This window comes from Gavia stellata, chromosome 7 (assembly GCF_030936135.1).
Source record: "Gavia stellata isolate bGavSte3 chromosome 7, bGavSte3.hap2, whole genome shotgun sequence".
NCBI classification, from domain to species: Eukaryota; Metazoa; Chordata; class Aves; order Gaviiformes; family Gaviidae; genus Gavia; species Gavia stellata.
The window spans coordinates 25,827,576-25,847,370 of NC_082600.1; the positions used below are offsets into that span (position 1 = coordinate 25,827,576).

The 19,795-nt window shown below is 49.9% G+C and overlaps 1 protein-coding gene across 1 annotated transcript; it reads left to right on the forward strand.

Annotated features, from left to right (window-relative positions):
• Positions 1–13,323: 13,323 nt before the first annotated feature.
• On the forward strand, positions 13,324–17,899 carry NGB (neuroglobin). Its single transcript, XM_059819523.1, has 4 exons — positions 13,324–13,430; positions 14,829–14,940; positions 16,482–16,601; positions 17,753–17,899. The coding sequence occupies exons 1-4, from the start codon at positions 13,324–13,326 to the stop codon at positions 17,897–17,899; spliced, it is 486 nt and encodes a 161-aa protein (XP_059675506.1).
• The last annotated feature ends 1,896 nt before the right edge of the window (positions 17,900–19,795 follow it).

A 19,795-nucleotide genomic window follows, 5' to 3' on the forward strand; every position in this document is an offset into this window, starting at 1 on the left:
GGACCTATGCTTTTGATTCTAAAGGTTTTGAGTTAATCACATGCTGGTATTACCTGGTGGGAATTCATTGTGCTAATTAGCTACTGGGCTTGATGATGCTTTTCCACTTGCTATTGCAGGAAGTGCTCCCACCTGCATGAGCCAGGGGTTCACAGAGGTGATATATAGGCAAGAAGGATGAGGGAAAAGGCTGCAAACTTCTTCAGATCCTGCTTGATCTGACAGCAGCTGAGAATTGTTAAATGTTGGCATCACGGCAGGCAGGCAGTGCAATGCTGCCTTTGTAGCAATGTGACTCAGTATCTTCTACTCTTGGTGAGATTATCGACTTAATACCCTGCTATCCTGAATATGAGCTTTCCCTAAGGTAGTCCCATTGCTGTGGGGAGGATTTGCCAGAAGAGCTGATAAAAGCTGTGATTTAAAGTGTAGGGTTTTTCCCAGCACATAAAATTACACACTTGCCCTTAACACTAGCAACAAACAAAACTAAGAAACTTGTGAGTGTTTTGGAATGACAGTTTCTAACACTCTATTCCTCAAATTAAATCTATGGGAAAGCAAAGATCAACTCAGTAACCTTGGTTACTTTAGTTATTGTGAAGGGGTCAGCTTTGTAGGAGCTGCCTGAGGAAGATGAGACAGTGTGTTCCTTGGTCAGGGTCCCTCTATCCTTTATTGCTAATAATCTTTTGGGTGGGGATTGGCAGCTGAGTTAGGGGATTGGCCAGCTGAAGGTGGCAAATGTCATGCTCCCATCCCACCTTCCTGTGTGCAAGCCCAGCTTCTGTTTCAATACAGACAAAGCTTTATTTTTCTTTAGGACTGCCATTTCAGAAATCCTCTGGGAGCACTTTCTTGGCATTGAGACTAATCTATTTCTTAGGCCTTGTGTGGCCTAAGAATCTATGGAGGCATACAGTGAAAAAACTCTAGCCATTCCACAAGAGGGAGCAACCTCCAGCAGAATCTTGTATTTTTTTTAAATCTGGAGTTAAAACTATTAAAAGGTCTATGTTTGAAGAACAGAGGACAGACATTTTCTCTGGACTCCAAGGGTCGGGTTTTCAAATAAGTATAAATTGATGTTACTCTGTTTTCTTTCAGGAGAAAAATACTGAAAAATTATTTTAGTTAGAATTTGACCTTCAATATTTGCTTTTCAAAAACAAAATCTGTCAGGCCATAGCTGGAACACAACAGTAACCAGTATTTTGTGAGGTCAATAGAATACAATAATTGGGATTCCCTTACTGACTCTGACTTAAAATATCTGAGTGGTGCAGATGTGAGGCAAGGGGTGCAGGACACTCTTTGCTTTCTGAATGGAATTTGGGCTGCTTCAGTTCAGTTTTTCCATTTGTGCTTGTGGAATGAGTTCAGAAGGACTCTTCCCCAGTCGTGTGGAAAATAGCTAACGGTGCTTTCTGAGGCCAGAAGATTCTGTTCTCTGGAGCAGCTGCTCTCTTTGAACTTTGCTTGACAGCGCACCTTTTATCACTGGCAAAGTATTTCATCAAACTGTTTCTGTGGATTCAAATCACAAAAAGCTGCAGGCTGCCACGTTCCCTGCTTCAAATTCTTTTTTATGTGTAAATTCTATTTTCACCTCTTCAGTCTTTGGAGGATAGATAGAAGGCCTCTAGGCTCACCTAGCTTCATCCTAGACAATCCATCCATCTTAAAAGGTTTCTGTTAAGAGTCGCTTCAGGACACCAATGCACACACACCTATTCCAGCAGCAGGGACTGGCCTATTTCCAGGAACTAGACTACTCATGCCATGAGACACAGATGTGACTGTGAGGAGGATTTGAATGGAGATTCCTGTGCCAAGGTTGCCCTTGGTCCAGGTGGAGGATTTTTATGTCATGCACTGCTTACCAGCATTGTTCACAGCCCTGTGGGTGGGAAAGCCACCACCACTCTCTCATCTGCAGAGATTTTTCTGTTTGCATCTTGACTGGAAGGGCTTATTGATGCACAAAGGGCATTGACAGTATCTACCTTTTTATATCTCCCTCCTTCCTTCCACTTCTTCAAGTATGCCCAAAGTACAGGACATGTCTTTGTTTTGCCTCCAATTTTTAGGCTGTGCATCCATTTCTTACGGGTGCCTGAAGAAGGGGTAGGACAGAACACCTCATAGTATCCTGAATGGATGAATACCTGTCACATGCACTGAGAGCAAAACCAGAACCTTGTTATGGAAAGGTAAACAAATGTGTTATTTGACAGTCCCCTTCTGTCCCTCCTGTATCCCTCTGAGAATCATTTTCAAGGGACTTGAGAGTGAACCAGCTGTCAACATGGAAACATAGGCATTCACCTGAAATTTTCCATTGCCACGCTTAGCAACTTCCCTTCCAGAGGCCATGGCTGCGTGACTTACCCGCTGGGTTGGCACTCTGCACACAAGTGCTATTATAACACTGTTTCCTCCTCTCAGGATCCTGCTCGCAATGTGAAAATCTCCCTAGCAGTGCCCTGTGCCTCCGCCAGCTGGGGAGTATAAGTAAGGTTTTTGATTTTTCCACTTTACAGCAAGTGACCGTACACATTGGTAAGTGTGTGTTATGAAAGCAAAAATGTGTGGACTGTTAGAACATCATAAGGCTCTTTCCTGCTGCGAAAGGAAGGCTGATGATAAGAACACCACCTCGATAGCACACTTGCTCTCTTTGGGGGGCTGTGGGCTGCAAGCAGTCAGGACTGAAAATTGTCTCTGTCTTCTTTAAAGTACTAAGACCTTGGTTGCATGGTTGATTGTGAGTTGCTTTACTTTTTACACTCCCTTATGGTGTTTACTTGAATGTCAAGGGCTATGATTGTCAGAAATAATACCTGAGGTAGGGGACATACTAGCACAGAAACCACTCCTACTGAATTTGTAATTGGTCCTAAAACTTTGCCAAGTGAGTTTATTGTGTTTTACAAGAGGCGCTGTTTAGAGCTATCCTTGGAGAGCTTGCCCCTGACTGAGCAAGAGTTTGGAGCAGCAGTGGGAGGGGTTCTTTTGTAATTCTGTCCTATATTCTGAACCTTTGTTACTAATGCTGTGTGTGTGTGCGCGCGCACGCGTGCATCTGTCCATGAACTGAATGCCTTCTAACTAAGGTGTAGTTACTGCACCGTACAGTGTGGATGGGAGAATGTTCCTTTAACCTATAAATGTATTTTGTACAGGAGATCATGGAAAATAAGGTGGAATTTGGAATTTAATTTTGTAATAAAAGCCTCTTCTTTCAAGTATTCTCTGTGTGTCTAGATCCTGGGGTGGGGTTTTTTTCCCCTTTCTCCCTCACATGCACACTTGAAGTAGCAATGTGAACTTTAAACAGGCCCACTGGAGAGTTTGATCTAGGACAACTGTGATCTACATCAGCTTTTGGCACACAAATGTTGCTGGACTGCAATTCTAGGAGGCCGAGATTTTACTGCAGTCCAAGCGATGAGCTGATGAGCACAGCAGGAAGTGAAACTGGTACATCTGGATGAAAATAAAGTACTGTCTGTTGAAGCAGGTTTATTTCTCCATGTTAAAAACGTGTTAAATTGTAAATACGTATAATATGTCAGGTGTAATGGGTATATTCATCAAGCTTCTCGTAGGTTGCCTATGAACACTTCATTTGGCAGATCAAGCACTTTATTCAGGAACCCAACATTTTTCTTTAAGTCATTTTTATGCTGAGTGTGTAGTGTCCATAACATCAGACTGATGCACAATTTTGTACAAATGAGGCCCTTGCTGTGAACTAAATGCAGGAGTTTGTAATAAAACTGGAAAGCTGTAAATCAGAATCAGACTCTACGCCAGGCTGTAGTGACAGGGCAGTGTATACTTTTGAGTGCAGTGTAACAAAGAGTTGCCATCCTTGGGGTGGAACTAGGTGGGGAAAAATAAAATACAGCCTTCTTATTTGGGGCTACACATTGATGCCCAGATCAGAGCCAACCAGTCCGTTCAGACACGTTCCGAAGGCTGCTAAAGTAAAGACAGGACAGCTAGAAAGTGGGCTATGGCCTGCGCAAGGTGATACAATAGGCTAATAGATGGTTACTGAAAAGCCTGTTGACATCTTGTATTGCTTCAGAAAGTGCAAGTTGGTCTTTGGATACAGCCTGATCAGGGCTGTTTTTCTGGAAGGACGGATTGCTGATACAGAAGCTGTGCTAGAGTGTAGGGAGACGACCATAAGGAGAAGGCATGAAGTATTGTTCAGACAATGCTGATAATATCTGAAGTAAAACTTTACTTCTCACTGCCCTCTAAAGGAAGAATGGCTTCTTTCTGCAGGTAGGTGGGTGGACACTGGTGACTGATTCCATTTTGCATTTGTTTTGAACCTGCCGGGTTTCTAGGCTTCTACATTCCAGCCATCGTCCTGTTACATGTTCCTTAACAAGAATGAAGCTTTTTTATAACCTAGTGTTTTAATACAGAGTTTGTGCTGTCTCCAAGTGGCTGCTTAATCTTCTTTCTGCTAACCAGATAAACTTTCAATGCAAGTTGCCTTCTCTAGCCCCCAAATCTCCCGTCCCTCTCCTCATTTTCTTTGGTTTACCCATACGGTTTCCCAAACTGTACACTGTCTTCCAACATCAGTCTCCCCAATTCCATACGCTGAAATAAATCTTCATTGCTCCTACCACTGCTTCCTGGTTTACATACAAAGATTGTGGTTGTCATACACTTTGCAGTTGTTTTCTAATACAGCATCTCTAACTCTGTAGCTCTGGCCCATGTAATGCATGCTCTGGAAATAGAAAGGTTGTGCTTTATCTGAATGGGCATAGTCTACCAAGTGTTATGATTGCTATAAATTGTTTTTTTCCATATTTACCATTCTTGCAGTCATTGTTTTATCTCAAGATTTCATCCAAAGCTAGTCATCCTGCTGTCTTGCAGCTGACAAAAGGTAGTTTTCAGGCTTCATTCATCTGACCTTTTTTTCACCATGTATTTTAGGATGAGGTAGTTCTAAAGTACCTGGTTTTCTCCATTGACCAGAAAGGGAGTTTAGGTTGCTTGCCCATATGAAGGCATCTGTGTTGGGTGAGCTGAGTCAGCAGTGTGCTGATCCCTTGGAATGCTTTAGGGACCATAACTATTTGGTTACAAGGTGGAGAAGGAAACTAGCTGAGAAGTGGGGAGGAGTTGATTGAGATGAGAATGTGAATATGCATGAGATAGTACATCTTTGTTTAAGATTTCAGAACTGTGTGAGAACAGCCAAATAAAGCCAGTGCAGTTGAAGAAAGTGAGTTTAAACAATTCAATAACTTCCAGGTGAAATCCCATTGGAAGCAAGTCTGAGGAGAGATATTTAAATGAAGGACACCAAGAGCACAAGTGCCAGTTATCCCAGTGCAAAGCAAGGCCAGGAAGAACCAAAGAAGCCAAAGATGAGAAACTGAGTAACAAGTTCTTAATTGACTCCAAATACAAGAGAGAAGCATCCAGAAAGTGAGAACTCAAATTGCTAAGGGCTGCTATGAAAGAGTCATGTGGAGGGGGAAAGCAAAAGGCAGATTCACAGAATGAAGACATAATGAAGAATATCAAAGTTAATGAAAAACTGTCAGGACGTAGGCAGTAAGAGATGGATCAAGAATTAGACCACTACTTGGCAGAGATGGAAAGGCATGAACTGATGGATCACCCTGAGAGGTTGTACACCCATCTTCAGAAGCTTTTATGATGAACTCCCTACTGGGTTTTTCATTATTTTTCTCTATGTTGATTTTTATAATGCTAGTTAGTTAGTTCCTTACTTACTCAAAAAGGCCAAACAGGATGATTATTGCCACATTTTATACTCTGTATGTCTGCTGAAATTTCTTTGTTTCAAGCATTATTAAAAAAAATAACAGTAAGTGGGCTTGAGGTACCCTCAGGCAGCTCTTGTGCTGCTATCTGTGCCTGCTGGTTTTAAGTCTTTATTGCTAACAGTCGCTGTTTAACATCCTATTTAGTTACGAATGGATTGGAAAGTGCTTTATGATGTGGCGTAGGTACATCATTCTTCCCAAGACAGAGCCACAATATTTATTCAACACTTAGGCATTTTTGACTCTGGAGTCTGCAGGTGCAAAATTTTTCACTGAACTAGAGAATGTTTTCGACAGAGCCCCAAAACTGGAATGACTTAGGTGAGGAGGAGGAGACCTCAAGCAAAAAAGGAATCCCACACATAGAAGCAATAATACATGGGGTTTGCTTTGAGAGCAGATGGCTGAGTGCAAAACTGAAAGGTTGTAATGCTAGCACAAACTTGCCATCAAGGAATGGTCGCAATTAAGTGCAAAATCTTTGTCTTTGCTGTTATTTATTAAAAAAACCTGTTCTTGGAGACAACTGCTGTAGGTCAAATGATTGTAGGAGATGCCCTGGTCAATAATATTAATTCAAATTGTAAGAAGGAGGGAAAGAACTGATGTAGTTGAGATCAGAGAGAAGACAATCAATTGGTGCTTCAGAGATCAGCACCAGCACTGCTTCTGAAACAAGACAAATCCAGTGGGGAAAATACAGAGGAGGCTCCACAGGGAGTAAAGCATCCTTTCACCAAGCTTTTGCCATGATGTTTCGGCAGCTGAAGGATGATGCAGTGCAGACGTATAAGGACAGTTGGAGGAAGATCGAAGCTCATGTGCACCATCCCTAGGTAGGACAGAAACCAGGTAACTGTGCTGACACAGTGCTTGCCAAGTTGCCAGGCATATTAGCTAGACCACCATGTTGAGCTAATGAGGCTGGAGAGCTTTGGGACCATGACTGCTTGTATCCCACCGTCTTGGAGTGCTCACACCTCTGTAGTTCCGTCTTATGATCAAATTCAGCTTTTGGTCAAGACTGACGTGGTAGATAGACTTCTTGAACTCACTTTGGTAGAGTTACAAAAGGCAGAGGTTGCTTCTTGGAAAATCACAGCCTGATGGTGGGGGTAGCAACTGGTGGATAATAGCTGTGCTAGAGAGCACAAGGTGAATAACAACCAAGATAAGGTCTGAGCATCTGTAAGTGCCAGACCTGGTCCAACAGCCTCGTAAATAAATTATACTCAGGCTAGCAGCGCTCTGTGTGGTCCCCTTTGGCTTCTCTCCCTGCTTCATGCCCTGTCAGCCTTGGAGTGTTTTCACCTGCCTGTACAAAGTTTCCCCAGCTGGCCCTGGGAGATCCAACATGAACCTGTGGATGTCTAGTAGCAAATTGAAATCAAAAGACGTGTTTTCATTTTATTCTGCTGTTGAATCCTCTCCCACACATTGTTCCTCCTCCTGCCTATCCCTCTCCTCTTAGCCTAAATCTTCAAGGTCGGGAGTGCTGCCCTGCTCTCCCTACAGGCACAGTGGCAGCCAGCGAGCTCTGTGGCTGTTGCCTCCATCGTTTTATGGGCAAGATTATTCCCTCCTGCATCTCTTTTGCTTCATGTTATGCAACTGCATTTCGTGATTTGCTTTGCTACTGAGCTGTGCTGCACCATGGCCTGAGGGGGTAGCTTGAGAAGACTGCTGGGAACTTGCATGACTTCTGCTCCCACCTGAGGATGGGGATGGGAGTCTAGGGAAAAGAGGAGCCGTCATGACCTGTGGTTTTGAGACTGGGGGCAAGGGGGAAGAAGGGGAATTAGCCAAGCCCAGGAGTCCATTTCTGAGGTGAGCAGGGAGCCTGAAGCAGCTAGATCAGAGCGGCATTATTCATGAGGACTCGCAGATGTAGAATTGGAAATGAGCAAGAGTCCAAAGGGAATTTGGGTTTGTTGGTACAGCAGCTGGGATGAAAACTGACAGTGCCACAGCAGCATGTGCAAAACAGCCATCCCTGGGCTAGGCTGATGTGGTTTTCCATTGGGAGGGAGGTCTGTTATGCAAGCGCCCTGAACCCTGATTGAGTGGTTGGGGACGGGCATTTGCGAGCTTATTCCCAGTTCCATCACACCATTTTACAAAATTGGGCAAGTTTCTTTCCCTATGGGTAAACTGAGGCACTGAACAAGTAAAGCCAACACTTGGCAAAGGGAGTTATGGGTGTTGGTACTGTAATTCAAAAGGCTGTAGATCACAATAATGAGACACACTGGAAATTAAAAATATTCTATAAATATGTCTTCTTTCAAAGTGCAAAAAAGCTTTCTTGTTTTCTTTGCGGGTCAGTGAGTTTCTCCAGAAATCTGCCTCCCCTTTCTCCAAGTGGCCTAAAGATGATTTTGGAGAAGTCTGTGCTGCTGACCTGGTTCTTCTTCACTCCTGACAGCTCCAGGAAAAGTCCTGTAGAAATCCGAGAACATCTCAGAAAAGAGCTGAGCTGCCAGGCTAGGTAGAGGGAGCCAAGGGAGCTGGGGACCACTGCAAGAAATCCTCAGACCATGGAAATATTTGCAGCGCTCAACCACTTGATGCATAATGGGGCTTCCTCATGCTTGAAGGCTCACAAAACACTTGAACAAGAAGGGAGGTTTGCTTGTTTGTTTTTCACAGAATCACTAAGGTTGGAAAAGACCTGTAAGATCATCAAGTCCAACCATCAACTAACACCACAATGCCCATTAAACCATGTCCCACAATGCCTCGTCCACGCGTTCCTTGAACACCTTCAATGACGGTGACTCTACCACCTCCCTCGGGAGTCTATTCCAGTGTGTCACCACTCTCTCAGTAAAGAAATTTTTCCTAATATCCAGCCTGAACCTCCCCTGGCGCAACTTGAGGCCGTTTCCTCTTGTCCTGTCACTTGTCACTTGGGAGAAGAGGCCAACACCCACCTCTCTGCAACCCCCTTTCAGGTAACTGTAGAGAGCGATGAGGTCTCCCCTCAGCCTCCTCTTCTGCAGACTGAACAACCCCAGTTCCCTCAGCCACTCCTCATAAGACTTGTGCTCCAGACCCCTCACCAGCTTCGTCGCCCTTCTCTGGACACGCTCCAGCACCTCAATGTCCTTCTTGTAGTGAGGGGCCCAAAACTAAACACAGGATTTGAGGTGCGGCCTCACCAGCACCGAATACAGGGGCACGATCACCTCCCTACTCCTGCTGGCCACACTATTTCTGATACAGGCCAGGATGCCATTGGCCTTCTTGGCCACCTGGGCACACTGCTGGCTCATATTCAGCCGGCTGTCAATCAACACCCCCAGGTCCTTTTCTGCTGGGCAGCTTTTCAGCCACTCATCCCCAAGCCTGTAGCGTTGCCTGGGGTTGTTGTGGCCAAAGTGCAGGACCCGGCACTTGGCCTTGTTGAACCTCATACAATTGGCCTTGGCCCATTGATTCAGCCTGTCCAGATCCCTCCACAGAGCCTTCCTACCCTCGAGCAGATCAATGGTCCTGCCCAACTTTTGGTGACGTCTGCAAACTTGCTGAGGGAGCACTTGATCCCCTCATCCAGATCATCGATAAATATATTAAACAAGACCGGCCCCAAAACTGAGCCCTGGGGGACTCCGCTTGTGACCGGCCACCAACTGGATTTGACTCCATTCACCACAACTCTCCGGGCTCGGCCATCCAGCCAGTTTTTTACCCAGCAAAGAGTGCACCTGTCTAAGCCACGAGCTGCTACTTTCTCCAGGAGAATGCTGTGGGAGACAGTGTCGAAGGCTTTGCTAAAGTCCAGGCAGATAACATCCACAGCCTTCCCCTCACCCACTGGGCGGGTCACCTGGTCATAGAAGGAGATCAGGTTGGTCAAGCAGGACCTGCCTTTCATGAACCCGTGCTGGCTGGGCCTGATCCCTTGGTTGTCCTGCACGTGCCCTGTGAGCGCCCTCAAGATGAACCTCTCCATAATCTTCCCCGGCACCGAGGACAGGCTGACAGGCCTTGGACTTTACATCTTCTCTGGACTCCACTTGTGCTGTCAGCACCTCAGTGCTGTGGCAGCAGGAGGAACTCCTCTGGCAACCACGTAGCTGCGAGGGAGAAGCTGCTTTGCACGCAGGGAAGAGTACCATGTCTCCCAAGCCCTTGCTCTTTTAAGTCACATGAATAGCAGTTCAGCTATTTCTTACCCCTGAGCTCTCTGTCTCCCACCTCGAGTCCCTCCTTACAGCTCCGTCCTCCTGTGCTGGAAGATCTATGCTGTCACAGGGGAAAAACTGCTGGTTTTATTAAGAGACAGAGCATGTGCCAGAAGGCAGCAAAGGGGTGGATTGACTGTTCAGAGGGGCAGGGAAGGTGGGGAAACTGCTCATGATTGTGCCTGTACCCTGCCCAGAAGGAGCTGGTGCTGGAGGGCAGGGAAGGAATTAACTCTCTTTGGTTCTTAGACTCTGCTGAGTAGCATACCAGTGTAGGCTTTGGGTGCCAACAGGTGGGCAGTGGTATGGCCAGCCCATTGCCCCTTTCATCAGCTGGAGCACCCATATGTTCCACGGAAGGAGAAGACATGTCACACTCAGCATTCTCGTTGCTGCTGTTACGTCTGGTCTGTTCTGAAACTTGTGCCTTGTTTGCGAGCAGTCAGCATGCAGCCACCATCTGCAGCACAGAGGGGAGGTGCGAGGGGGAAGACTTTGGACAAGAGCCACCATTTTCCCTTGCTGTCATGGCTTCACTGCTATTGTCTGAGACCCTTGCCATCATGAACAACAGCTGAACCTGCATTTCGCTGTTGTTCTGGGGTGTGAAAGCTGGTATGGTCCCTGCACGGACCCAAGGAAAGGTGTCCCATATCCCAAGTAAGGTTTAGGAGCTGATCACTCTTAAGTACAGTAACTTGCTTTTGTGGTGCTTCTCTTCCTCCTCTATCAGCCAGCTCTGACTATCTTCAAAATGTTGCTAGGCAAATATTCAGCCTCAGTTGCTGCTCTGACTGCACGTACGTGCTTCAACTGCTCCTCGGTATCCTGTGGTCTAGGGAGGACTCTCCGCTCTCCTTTCCGGCACATTGGCAGCACAGCGCTGCCTGCCTGTTCTGTTCCCCCTCCTTGTTAGCAGGGTCAGGCTGAACTCTCCAGCCAGGCTCTGGCGAAGCTCCACATCTGTGTAGTTGTGACAACAGGCTGAAATGTCAGAGGAGCTTGTGCAGATGCATATAGGATGACACTTCATCCTCTTTACTGGTGCGCTTGATCAGCTGCAAGATAGCTAAAGGTTAATGTTTGCGTTGGCACTGCTGCCCTGCTGAGATTAACCCCGTATTTCCTGCTGCTCTGCTAGCTGCTCTTTCAGACTCCTTGCAGCTTTAGCAGTTATTATCACACTGATTTATCATCAGTCCCCAGTGTGAATGTTTCCTTTGCAACCATACAGCTAAGACGTTGTTTTTAGTGGGAGCTGATTGTGGACCAGAAGATGGTGGCCAACAGCAGGAAGCACTGCGGGCTGGCAGGTTGCATGTTCCGACCCCCAGCCATGAGATGGCCGTGCAGCTCGTGATTTTCTTTATTATTGAATGCTTTCTGTTTATCCCCTGTTCTCTAAGAATACAGATGTGTAGAGGTCATATGCTTTTCAGGCTTTTCTTAGTTAACGTGAAAGCTAAAATGTTGTATTTTTAACAGAAGCCATGATTTAACAGAAACCATTTGCATCTTTCCAGGACCTGGGACCTTTGCCATTAATTAATTCTTTTCTAGAAATGGCATTCAAAACACAGCAAACCTGGAACATGTTTTTTTTCTGGCTCAGTAGCCAGAGATCTGAAGCATTTGTGAGACTCCCTAGTCCATCTGACAGTTCAATTTCTTTGTGAGTTTGCTGGATTCTTCAGAAGGACAGGATTCTCCAGCTTCCTTTAATGTATATGGAGCTTTTCCTGTACAGCATCTTGTCTGGTCTGTGCTAGGAATGCGGGGTCTCACAAGCCTGAGAAAACAGGTAATTTATTCTGGGACTTGCAGAGACGTCTGGAGTGGCTTCCTACTGTCACTGCAGTCAGTGCTGTCACTCCGTCTTTCTAGGAGAAAGGCCCCTGGGAGACAAGCTGGGGCTGGGACTGAGGATGTAGCATTGTGCCTTTGAACTTGTCTCCTTCCAGGGATTATTTTCAGTACTCCAACGAGAAGAGCCTCCTTTCTACCTAAACTGAGTCGATGTGCTCTGGGGTTGGGTCAGAGACTGCTGTCTTCTCTCCTGATTACAAGAAGTCTGATGTATAGAATCAGAACTTGTAATAAGATCAGCACAATTGTTATTTCAGAGCAGATTTTGATGGTTTCAATAATATTTGTGCTTTTGTGTTGCTCACATCCTTCTGAAAACCTTTACTTTCATGACTGCTCTGGCTTTCCTGGCTTCTGTTGTGCTGCTTGAGACCTTGCTTGCCCCTTCACACAGAACCACAGAATCGCAGAATCACTACGGTTGGAAAAGACCTGTAAGATCATCAAGTCCAACCATCAACCCAACACCACCATGCCCATTAAACCATGTCCCACAATGCCTCGTCCACACGTTCCTTCTCACTTTGTTTCCTCCATGCTCCCTAAATCCCAGGGCCAAATTAAAAGGAGTGTTTCCCTTTGTCTGAACAATTAGGAGAAGCTGGGTGTCCTGAACATGTTTGACAAGGGGATCTGTTATTATCAGCTTTGCCTGGTTCAGCTGGCTTAATTAGCCTTAAATTAAACATGTATCTTGCAGTGTCTAGACTGCATCTGCCCATGGAGATAGCAGGTGGCTGCGGGGCATCCTGAGTCTCCGTGGAAGTGGCCAAGAGCAAGAGGATGCTGTAGTGCTGGAGCGTGGCTGAGGACCTCCACATCAAAGTTGGGCTCAGGACCTCCACATCAAAGTCACGCTCGGAGGGAGCCGTGCTGAACGGCGAGTCTACACGGCTGGGTCCCGGTGGTCCCCCCACTAGCCCTGCTCTGCCGTGCTGCTTCGCTTGTAAAATCGGGCCGGTCGGAGAACGTCAACCACGAGTGAGCTGAACTTTCTACTCTGCCCCGAGGCTGCGAGTCCGGCGGGGGTGGCTGGGGATTTTTTTTTGTTTTGTTTCCCTTTTTCCTTTCCCTCAGCGGGACGTGTAAAGTGAGCTCTTCCTTACCAGCGAGGCGGTCGGGGAAGGCGCGGGTGGAGGAGAGGGGCACCGGGGAGCTGCGGTGCCGGCAGCACGACACGACACGGCCCGGCCCGGGGCGGGGCGGGGCGGCGGGCGGAGCGCGGATGGCCGCCGCGGCGGGGGGCGCGGGGGCGGGACCCCCAGGTGAGCGCGGCGCCGCCCGCCCGGGGGTGCGAGGGGGCAGCGGCGGGCGGCGGCGCCCCCCCGGCGGAGCGAGGGGCGGGCGGCTGCCGCTCGGCGGCCCCTCCGCCCGCGCAGCGAGCGGTGCCAGCGCCTCGCCTCGGGCGGCGAGGGGCAGGTCCCCGCGCCCCCGCCATGGAGAGCGGGATGCTGCTGTCTGGCAGGCAGCGAGCGCTGATCCGGGAGAGCTGGCAGCGGGTGAGCGGCAGCCCCGAGCAGCACGGCCTCGTCCTCTTCACCAGGTGAGCGGGCCGGCGGGGACGGGATGCGGCCACCGGCACCCCAGCCCCTGCCGCCCGCCCGGACCGAGCCGCGGGGGGATGGAGGGGCTCCGCTTCCTGGAGAGCAATGCTTCCCTTTGCTTGGCGATGGCTCCCGGCCGGCGCGCCCAGCCCGCCCGCCCTCCCCTCTCCGGGGCTGGCGGCCCGGAGGGAGCAGCGCGGGGTGAAGCCCCTCCACCGCGGAGCCGCTGCTTACCGGCCTTTCCCTCCCTCCGCGAGTGAGAACTTTGTTACGGGGAGACGGAGGGCGAGGAAGAGAGGCACCGGGCAGGTTTTGTGCCTTTCTGCCCACTGATTCCCCGCCTTGTCACCGTCACTTCTGCTGTTTGAAGAGCTGCGTGTCTGCCCAACTCTGGGGAGTGTATCAAAGGGACCTCCTAATTGTCGCTGACACGGCAATCTGCAGCCCCGGGCCAAGACCTGGCCGCTGGGGAGGGATTCAGTCTCAGGGCAGAGGCAACGGTGTGCCGGGGGAACGGCTGAAACCCAACTCCTTGCTTCTCCCGAGCAGATTACTGTCTCAATTAAGGGAAGAGAAAAAGGAAAAAAATCTATGAAAAGTCATTTTAAAAGGACGGTCAGAGAGTTGATGACCAGCTTCCAGAGTGAGGCGTAGCTGGCGGGAGCCAAACCTCGCACAGCAGGGCTGCGAGCAGTGACAGCAATGTTTAGGAGTTTCGGCAGAGGGGCGAGGGATGCGGTGGTTTAATGTACAGGACCAGGAGAAGAGAGGCCGTCTTGCCTGAATTCCCTGTAGCCTCCATGGATGGCATCAGCCCGTTAGATCTGCCTGGGTGGCTGCTGCTGAGACCCATATGTGCCTGCCATACACTGGCAGGAGGGGTGAGGGGACAGAAAATGGGAGCTGGTGATCGTGTGGGAGAGCTGGGTGTTAGCTGAGTCTGTACACGGTCCCCCTTGCTCAAGTAGGAAAGCTGGCTGCTGGAGCTTGCAGGCCTTCCCCAGATTTGGGAGCTTTGGGCCTCAAAGGCATCATGAGGTGGGAATGGGAAGAGTCGAGACAACAACCAAGACTTTGGGGAGCAGGGCCAGGCTGGGAGGAGCAACCAGTCCAGCGGACTGGAACTGGTCCTCAGATGCCATAAACATGTATCTGAGAGCTGAGGCTGTGGGCTGGGGAAATGGAGACTTTGTTGACTATAGGTAACCTGGATTGCCCCAAACCAAGAGTTTTCAGAACTTCTGGGTCCTTTACAGGTGGAGAGGGATCAGCAGGTGGGAAGGGAGGCAGAGGGGGGGCTGCAGATGTGCTGTTGATGGGGTTGTTCCTGGGGTGAGCAGGACTCTAAATAAAGCTAAGGAAGTGAGAAGATGGGGGTTTCTCTCTCGCTGTTGCAGGTTGTTTGACTTGGACCCTGACCTGTTGCCCCTTTTCCAGTACAACTGCAAGCAGTTTGCCAGCCCTCAGGAGTGCCTCTCTGCCCCTGAGTTCCTGGATCACATCAGAAAGGTGAGAGAGGGGCTGTGGCATGGCCGGAGCACAGCCTCCGTGGAGGAGGAAGCCCTCAGTTAATGGCTTGGGACTGTGGGGTGTCTGACTGGGGACGCATGGGAAGTCTCCTCCTGAGATGGTAACTGCAAGGGATTATTCATGCTAGCAGAAGGTGCTATTGCCAGGACAAAGTGCCTTACAATAGTGGGGAAGGGATGAGGATGGGGGTTGTGGTGGGTAAGAAGCATCATGCTTATTCCCATGCCCTCACCTGAGAGTGGATTGCCGCTTGTGAAAGTTGGAAGCCCCCTTCTTCTACCATGGAAGTGCCTCAGTGAGCTCGCTTCTGTCCAGACAAGGACTGAAGTCCTCTGCTTGGCCACATGCTGACCAGGAGATGGCACAGAGCGGGGCAATGGGCCAGGCTCCCATGGACCCACTACTTGTGGAGGGGCTGTTGGTGCAGCTGCAGAGCCAGAAGGCCCATGGCATCTCTTGGATAGCCTCTGGGGGAGTGCTCCAATACGCATCTGCCTCCCCCCGAAATAGGGAGAGGAACAATGCTGATGTCATCTGGAGGAGCTCATGCATGGACAGAATTACACCCAGTGCAGCAGGAACCCTTTGCTGAGCCCTGAGGAGCAGCCACGCTGGGCCCAGCTTGGAGCTGCCTTCATAAACTGCCTGGTTCTGTCTTTAAACCGGTTTGGTGCCTCGCTTGTCTGTCTTTATTCCTCATAAGAGGCTGTTTCAGGACTGCGTTTCTCTGATGGCTGCAAGCTTTCTGTTATTTTCCAGCCTCTATTTATTGGCAAAGTTATGTCCGTTTTTATTTCTGCTATTATTGCCTTGAGCTGAAACAGCTCTTTGCTCTTGTTGGAGATAACTTCCCTGTTGAAATTATAAAGCACAATTCTATCACCTCTTGGCTTTGCCAAGCTAACCATGCCCTGGCTTTAATCTCTTCTAATTTGGTGTGTCTGTTCCCTTCATCCTTCATTAACCCTTCTCTGTCCTGTTTCCATTTGACTCTTCATACTCTTGGGAGACCACGATGGTATGTGCTTTGCCAGATCAGGTCTCTTGACTGTACTGTCCACCCCATGTCTTCAAAATACCTTGGCTGATCTTAGAATTGGAGTTGCCTTATGCACAGTTGCACCATCTTGGCAACTTCTAGTTGGCAACTCTAGTCCTGGCAACTTCCAAGGCTTCTCTGCAGTTGTCCTGGGGTCCTAAGAGTTGTAATGACTGCATCAGCATTAGATCTTAGCCCATAACGGCTCTGCTATAGGGCTGTTTACCCGCTCTGGGACAGGGAGGTCAGCAGTGCTGCTTGGTGTGTCACCTCTGGCAGTGTCCTGTGAAAGGAGGTGTGTGTGCTGCTGCCAGCATGCCTCACTTATGTGTCACATGGATCGCAGCAGAACTCAGAGGGCATCTGCTGGGCTGGGAAGTGGTCAGGCTGAGAAGGGCAAAGCAGAGGGGTCAGACTCTGTTCCTCTGGGAGGGCAGCAGAACCTTTCTGTTAATGCCATTCTGCCTCTGTGATGCTGCAGGTGATGCTGGTGATTGATGCTGCTGTGAGCCACCTGGAGAACTTGTCCTGCCTGGAAGAGTATCTCTGCAACCTTGGCAAGAAGCACCAGGCAGTCGGTGTGAAGGTCGAGTCTTTTTCGGTGAGGCATCCTCTTTTGTCCCACTGTGGCTGTGTTTGTGCAGCCCTGCCTGCAGCCCTTGGCTGTCCCCATCCCTCTGCGCCCACCTGCTGCATTCAGCTGCCTGGAGAGAAAGCTGGTGACTCAGGGCAGCCCCTGAGCTGCTGGTACCTGCGTGGTGATGTTGGCTTGATTGGGGAAACCCTTGAGCTCCCCTCGTTTCCTGCCCTCCCCCAGTAAGTCCAGGGACAGAGGGGAGCAAGGCATTTCCCCTGTTTGAAGAGGACCACAGTTTGGGGCACTGCAGCCTCTCCTGCGACACAGGGCTACAGGCTCAGCATTTGCCCCGGGCCCTGAATCTCTGCATCAAACACTCTGGGCAAACCTCACCACAGCAGGGAAAGGGAGGATTCACCTCTCTGTGTCTGCACTGGGTGGGGTTGCTGCACCTCAGCTTCCCCCAGGGCGGTAAGACAGGAGCATCCTCCATATTAAACCCTTGTTTACGCCTCTCCTGCCATCAAGCATGGACAGAAATGCTGGATAATGCAGCAGGGAAGGGCAGGTTGAAGGAAAGGGTTCTAACCAACACATGGCTCCCTCCTGATACTGCTAGCTTTGGCCTTCTTCAGAGGGAGAGGAGACTCCTTTGCTTGGGGTGGTGATCCCCACCAGCCTTATGCTTAGCGTGTGGGTACTCCTGGATGGGGTTTCTTGCAGCTCCGTGAGGAGCAGTGCCCTGCGGGGAGGGAGGCCCAAGAGGTGGTGAGGCAGACCCTGAGTCTCCAGCCCGGGATCTGACCCACTCTCCTGGCATCAGGACATTGCTCAGCTCTGCTGCTATGCCAGGGGAGGGGCTGGCTACCCACATCTGGGAGCCATGGAGGCTGGATGCGTACCTCTCCCATGGTTTTACATGTGCAGTGTCAGCCCTTGCTCCTTGCCTGCACTCCCCACTCACCCAGGGTGTGGAGTGAGGGCCAGCACAGGGCAGAAGAGGATGGTGTGGGCTGGCTCGAGGCCTCCTTTGAACGTCCAGGGGTGGGGGTGGCCTGGCCCCACTGGTAGAGGAGCAGCTGCCCTGCAAATGTCCAAAAAGCCAGTGAAGCAAGAGAAGGGGCTGCATGTCATCCCCCAGTGCTGAGCTTCACGTCTCCCTGTTTGGTTTGCAGACTGTCGGCGAGTCCTTGCTGTACATGCTGGAGAAATGCCTTGGCACTGCCTTCAGCCCAGACGTGCGGGAGGCTTGGAGCAAACTCTATGGTGCTGTGGTGAAAGCCATGCGACGCGGCTGGGAGACCCTCCCGGAAGGGTGCTAGATCCTGCCAGCCATCCCTGTCCCTGACCACGCAGTGGTCCTGGGCGGGGGGAGCCCCCACACCATGCTCTCTGCCTCTCTCCACCTCTGTCTTTCTCTGTGCACCAGCCCATCGCTGCCTCCTCCAGTCTCGCATGCTTCGGGGCTCTCCTAGTGATTCCTCCTTGCTTCGACATGACCACATCTCTGCCTTTGCTAAGGGCTTTTAGCAGGTCTGGGCTGCCAGCTGAAAGGCTTTGTGTTCGTTTGGCTGGTTGGTTTAACCTCAGAGCCAGCTGAAATGCAGCAGCAGTGGTGGCTCTTTACTGCTTTGTGTTAAGGAGAATAAAATAAATACAAGGAAAAGATGTCTTAAAATAAAAATGAAGGTTGCAATCATGTCATGGCAACAGCTTCCAGAAATCATTCTGGCTCTTGGCCAGAGGAAGCATAGCTGGAATTTCTCTGCTGATGCTGTCAGAACCTGGAGCGCTTCCCAGCTGCACACAGTGCCCATCTGCAGAGCTCTTCACCCTTTAGTAATCTCTCCCAGCCATACTTGAGACACAGACGCTTCGGAGCAGAGTGAGGCACCCAGTTAGGCGCATGCAGCAGTGCTGTGTCAGGACAGGAGTGAGAAGACAGCATCTGCTGGAATAACTCCCAGGAGATAGCTGAGAGTCAGCACCTGAGGGCTCTGGGGGGAGCTGAAATTTGAGCACTTTGAAGAAGACTTCATCTTTATGGGGAAGTCACCGTGGGACAGGCAGAACCATGTTTCCAGACATCACTAGCCCCAGGGCAAGGACGTGAAGCAAGTATTCAGTTACAGGCAGCGCCCTTTTTTTGCACCTCTTTCAGGAGGAGCCTCACTTTGAGGGCTGAGATGGTCCTGTTCTAGAGACTCATTCCTCCTATACTCAGATGTCCTCCACTCTGGAGCAGGAGAGGGCTGCCCGCTCCTCAGAGCTGCAGCTGAGGTCTCCCAGACCCATGCCATGGAGGGGGTGATGGGGTGCCCTGTGAGATGGGGCTCTGCTTCCTTGCTACAGACTTGGTGGTGGCCATGGGCTTCCAGCAAGCAAGGAGCCCTCCAGCTGCATTTGGGAGGGGCGCTGAGGGGTGTGGTGGAACAAGCAGTGAACATCCCCATGTAGGATGTTCCCTGTCCTCCCTGTGGTACCAGGCTCTGCTCCTGCAGCGTGGTGTTGTGCATCCTGGCCCATGGCTCTTTCCATCAGCTGGGTCAGGTGAGGTTGTCCCCATTCTCACGCCAGGCAGTGAGGGATGGAGGAGCCGGGGCTGGAGGGGGGCACTGGCTGTGATGGCACGGTATGGGGCAGGAGGATTTGGGAATGGGGATGTCCTCTTTGCAACCCTGTTCTGGGGCATCAGCCTTCAGCATCATGGGGGGAACCTTCTGGCTCTGTGTGACAAGTAGGCAGCTGTGTGATGGGTGGGGTGTGGGTGTTACTGCCCCAAACAATCCCCTCTCCCTCTAGCTTTCCCAGCTCCTTGATTTCTCTTCTTCTGTACCATGTTTTGTGTAACTCTCAAGAGAACTGAACTGGTCTGTGTGCCTCTTATACCCAGCTGTACTGTTTAATAAAGAACAACAGTGAGTCTCAGCCCTTTTTACTGCCTTATGTTTATTTTAATATAAAAGACCCAAGCAAGCCAAAAAAAGAAAGGATGGTAGAGAGGGGTTTACTGGTTTCTTGTTGGGTCTAGCTTTGGAGATACTGGTCGCTGGGAGTGCTTGTGTAATCCAGCTCGACTGCCATGAGAAGGCATACAGCACCAAATGTCTGCTGGGAGCTTTTGTGCACCATAATTGAATGGGTGAGCAGTGGAAGGGCTAGCAAAGGCATCCTGCTGCTGATTGCTTATTACCCTCCAAGTTTAACGGTCCCTAATG

Bases quoted from the DNA above. Each gene is read 5' to 3' on its own strand.
- NGB (XM_059819523.1), top strand. From the start codon at position 13,324: ATGGAGAGCGGGATGCTGCTGTCTGGCAGGCAGCGAGCGCTGATCCGG. The intron at 14,941-16,481 runs GTGAGAGAGGGG...GTGATGCTGCAG, and splicing joins TCCTGGATCACATCAGAAAG to GTGATGCTGGTGATTGATGC. The intron at 16,602-17,752 runs GTGAGGCATCCT...TTTGGTTTGCAG, and splicing joins TGAAGGTCGAGTCTTTTTCG to ACTGTCGGCGAGTCCTTGCT.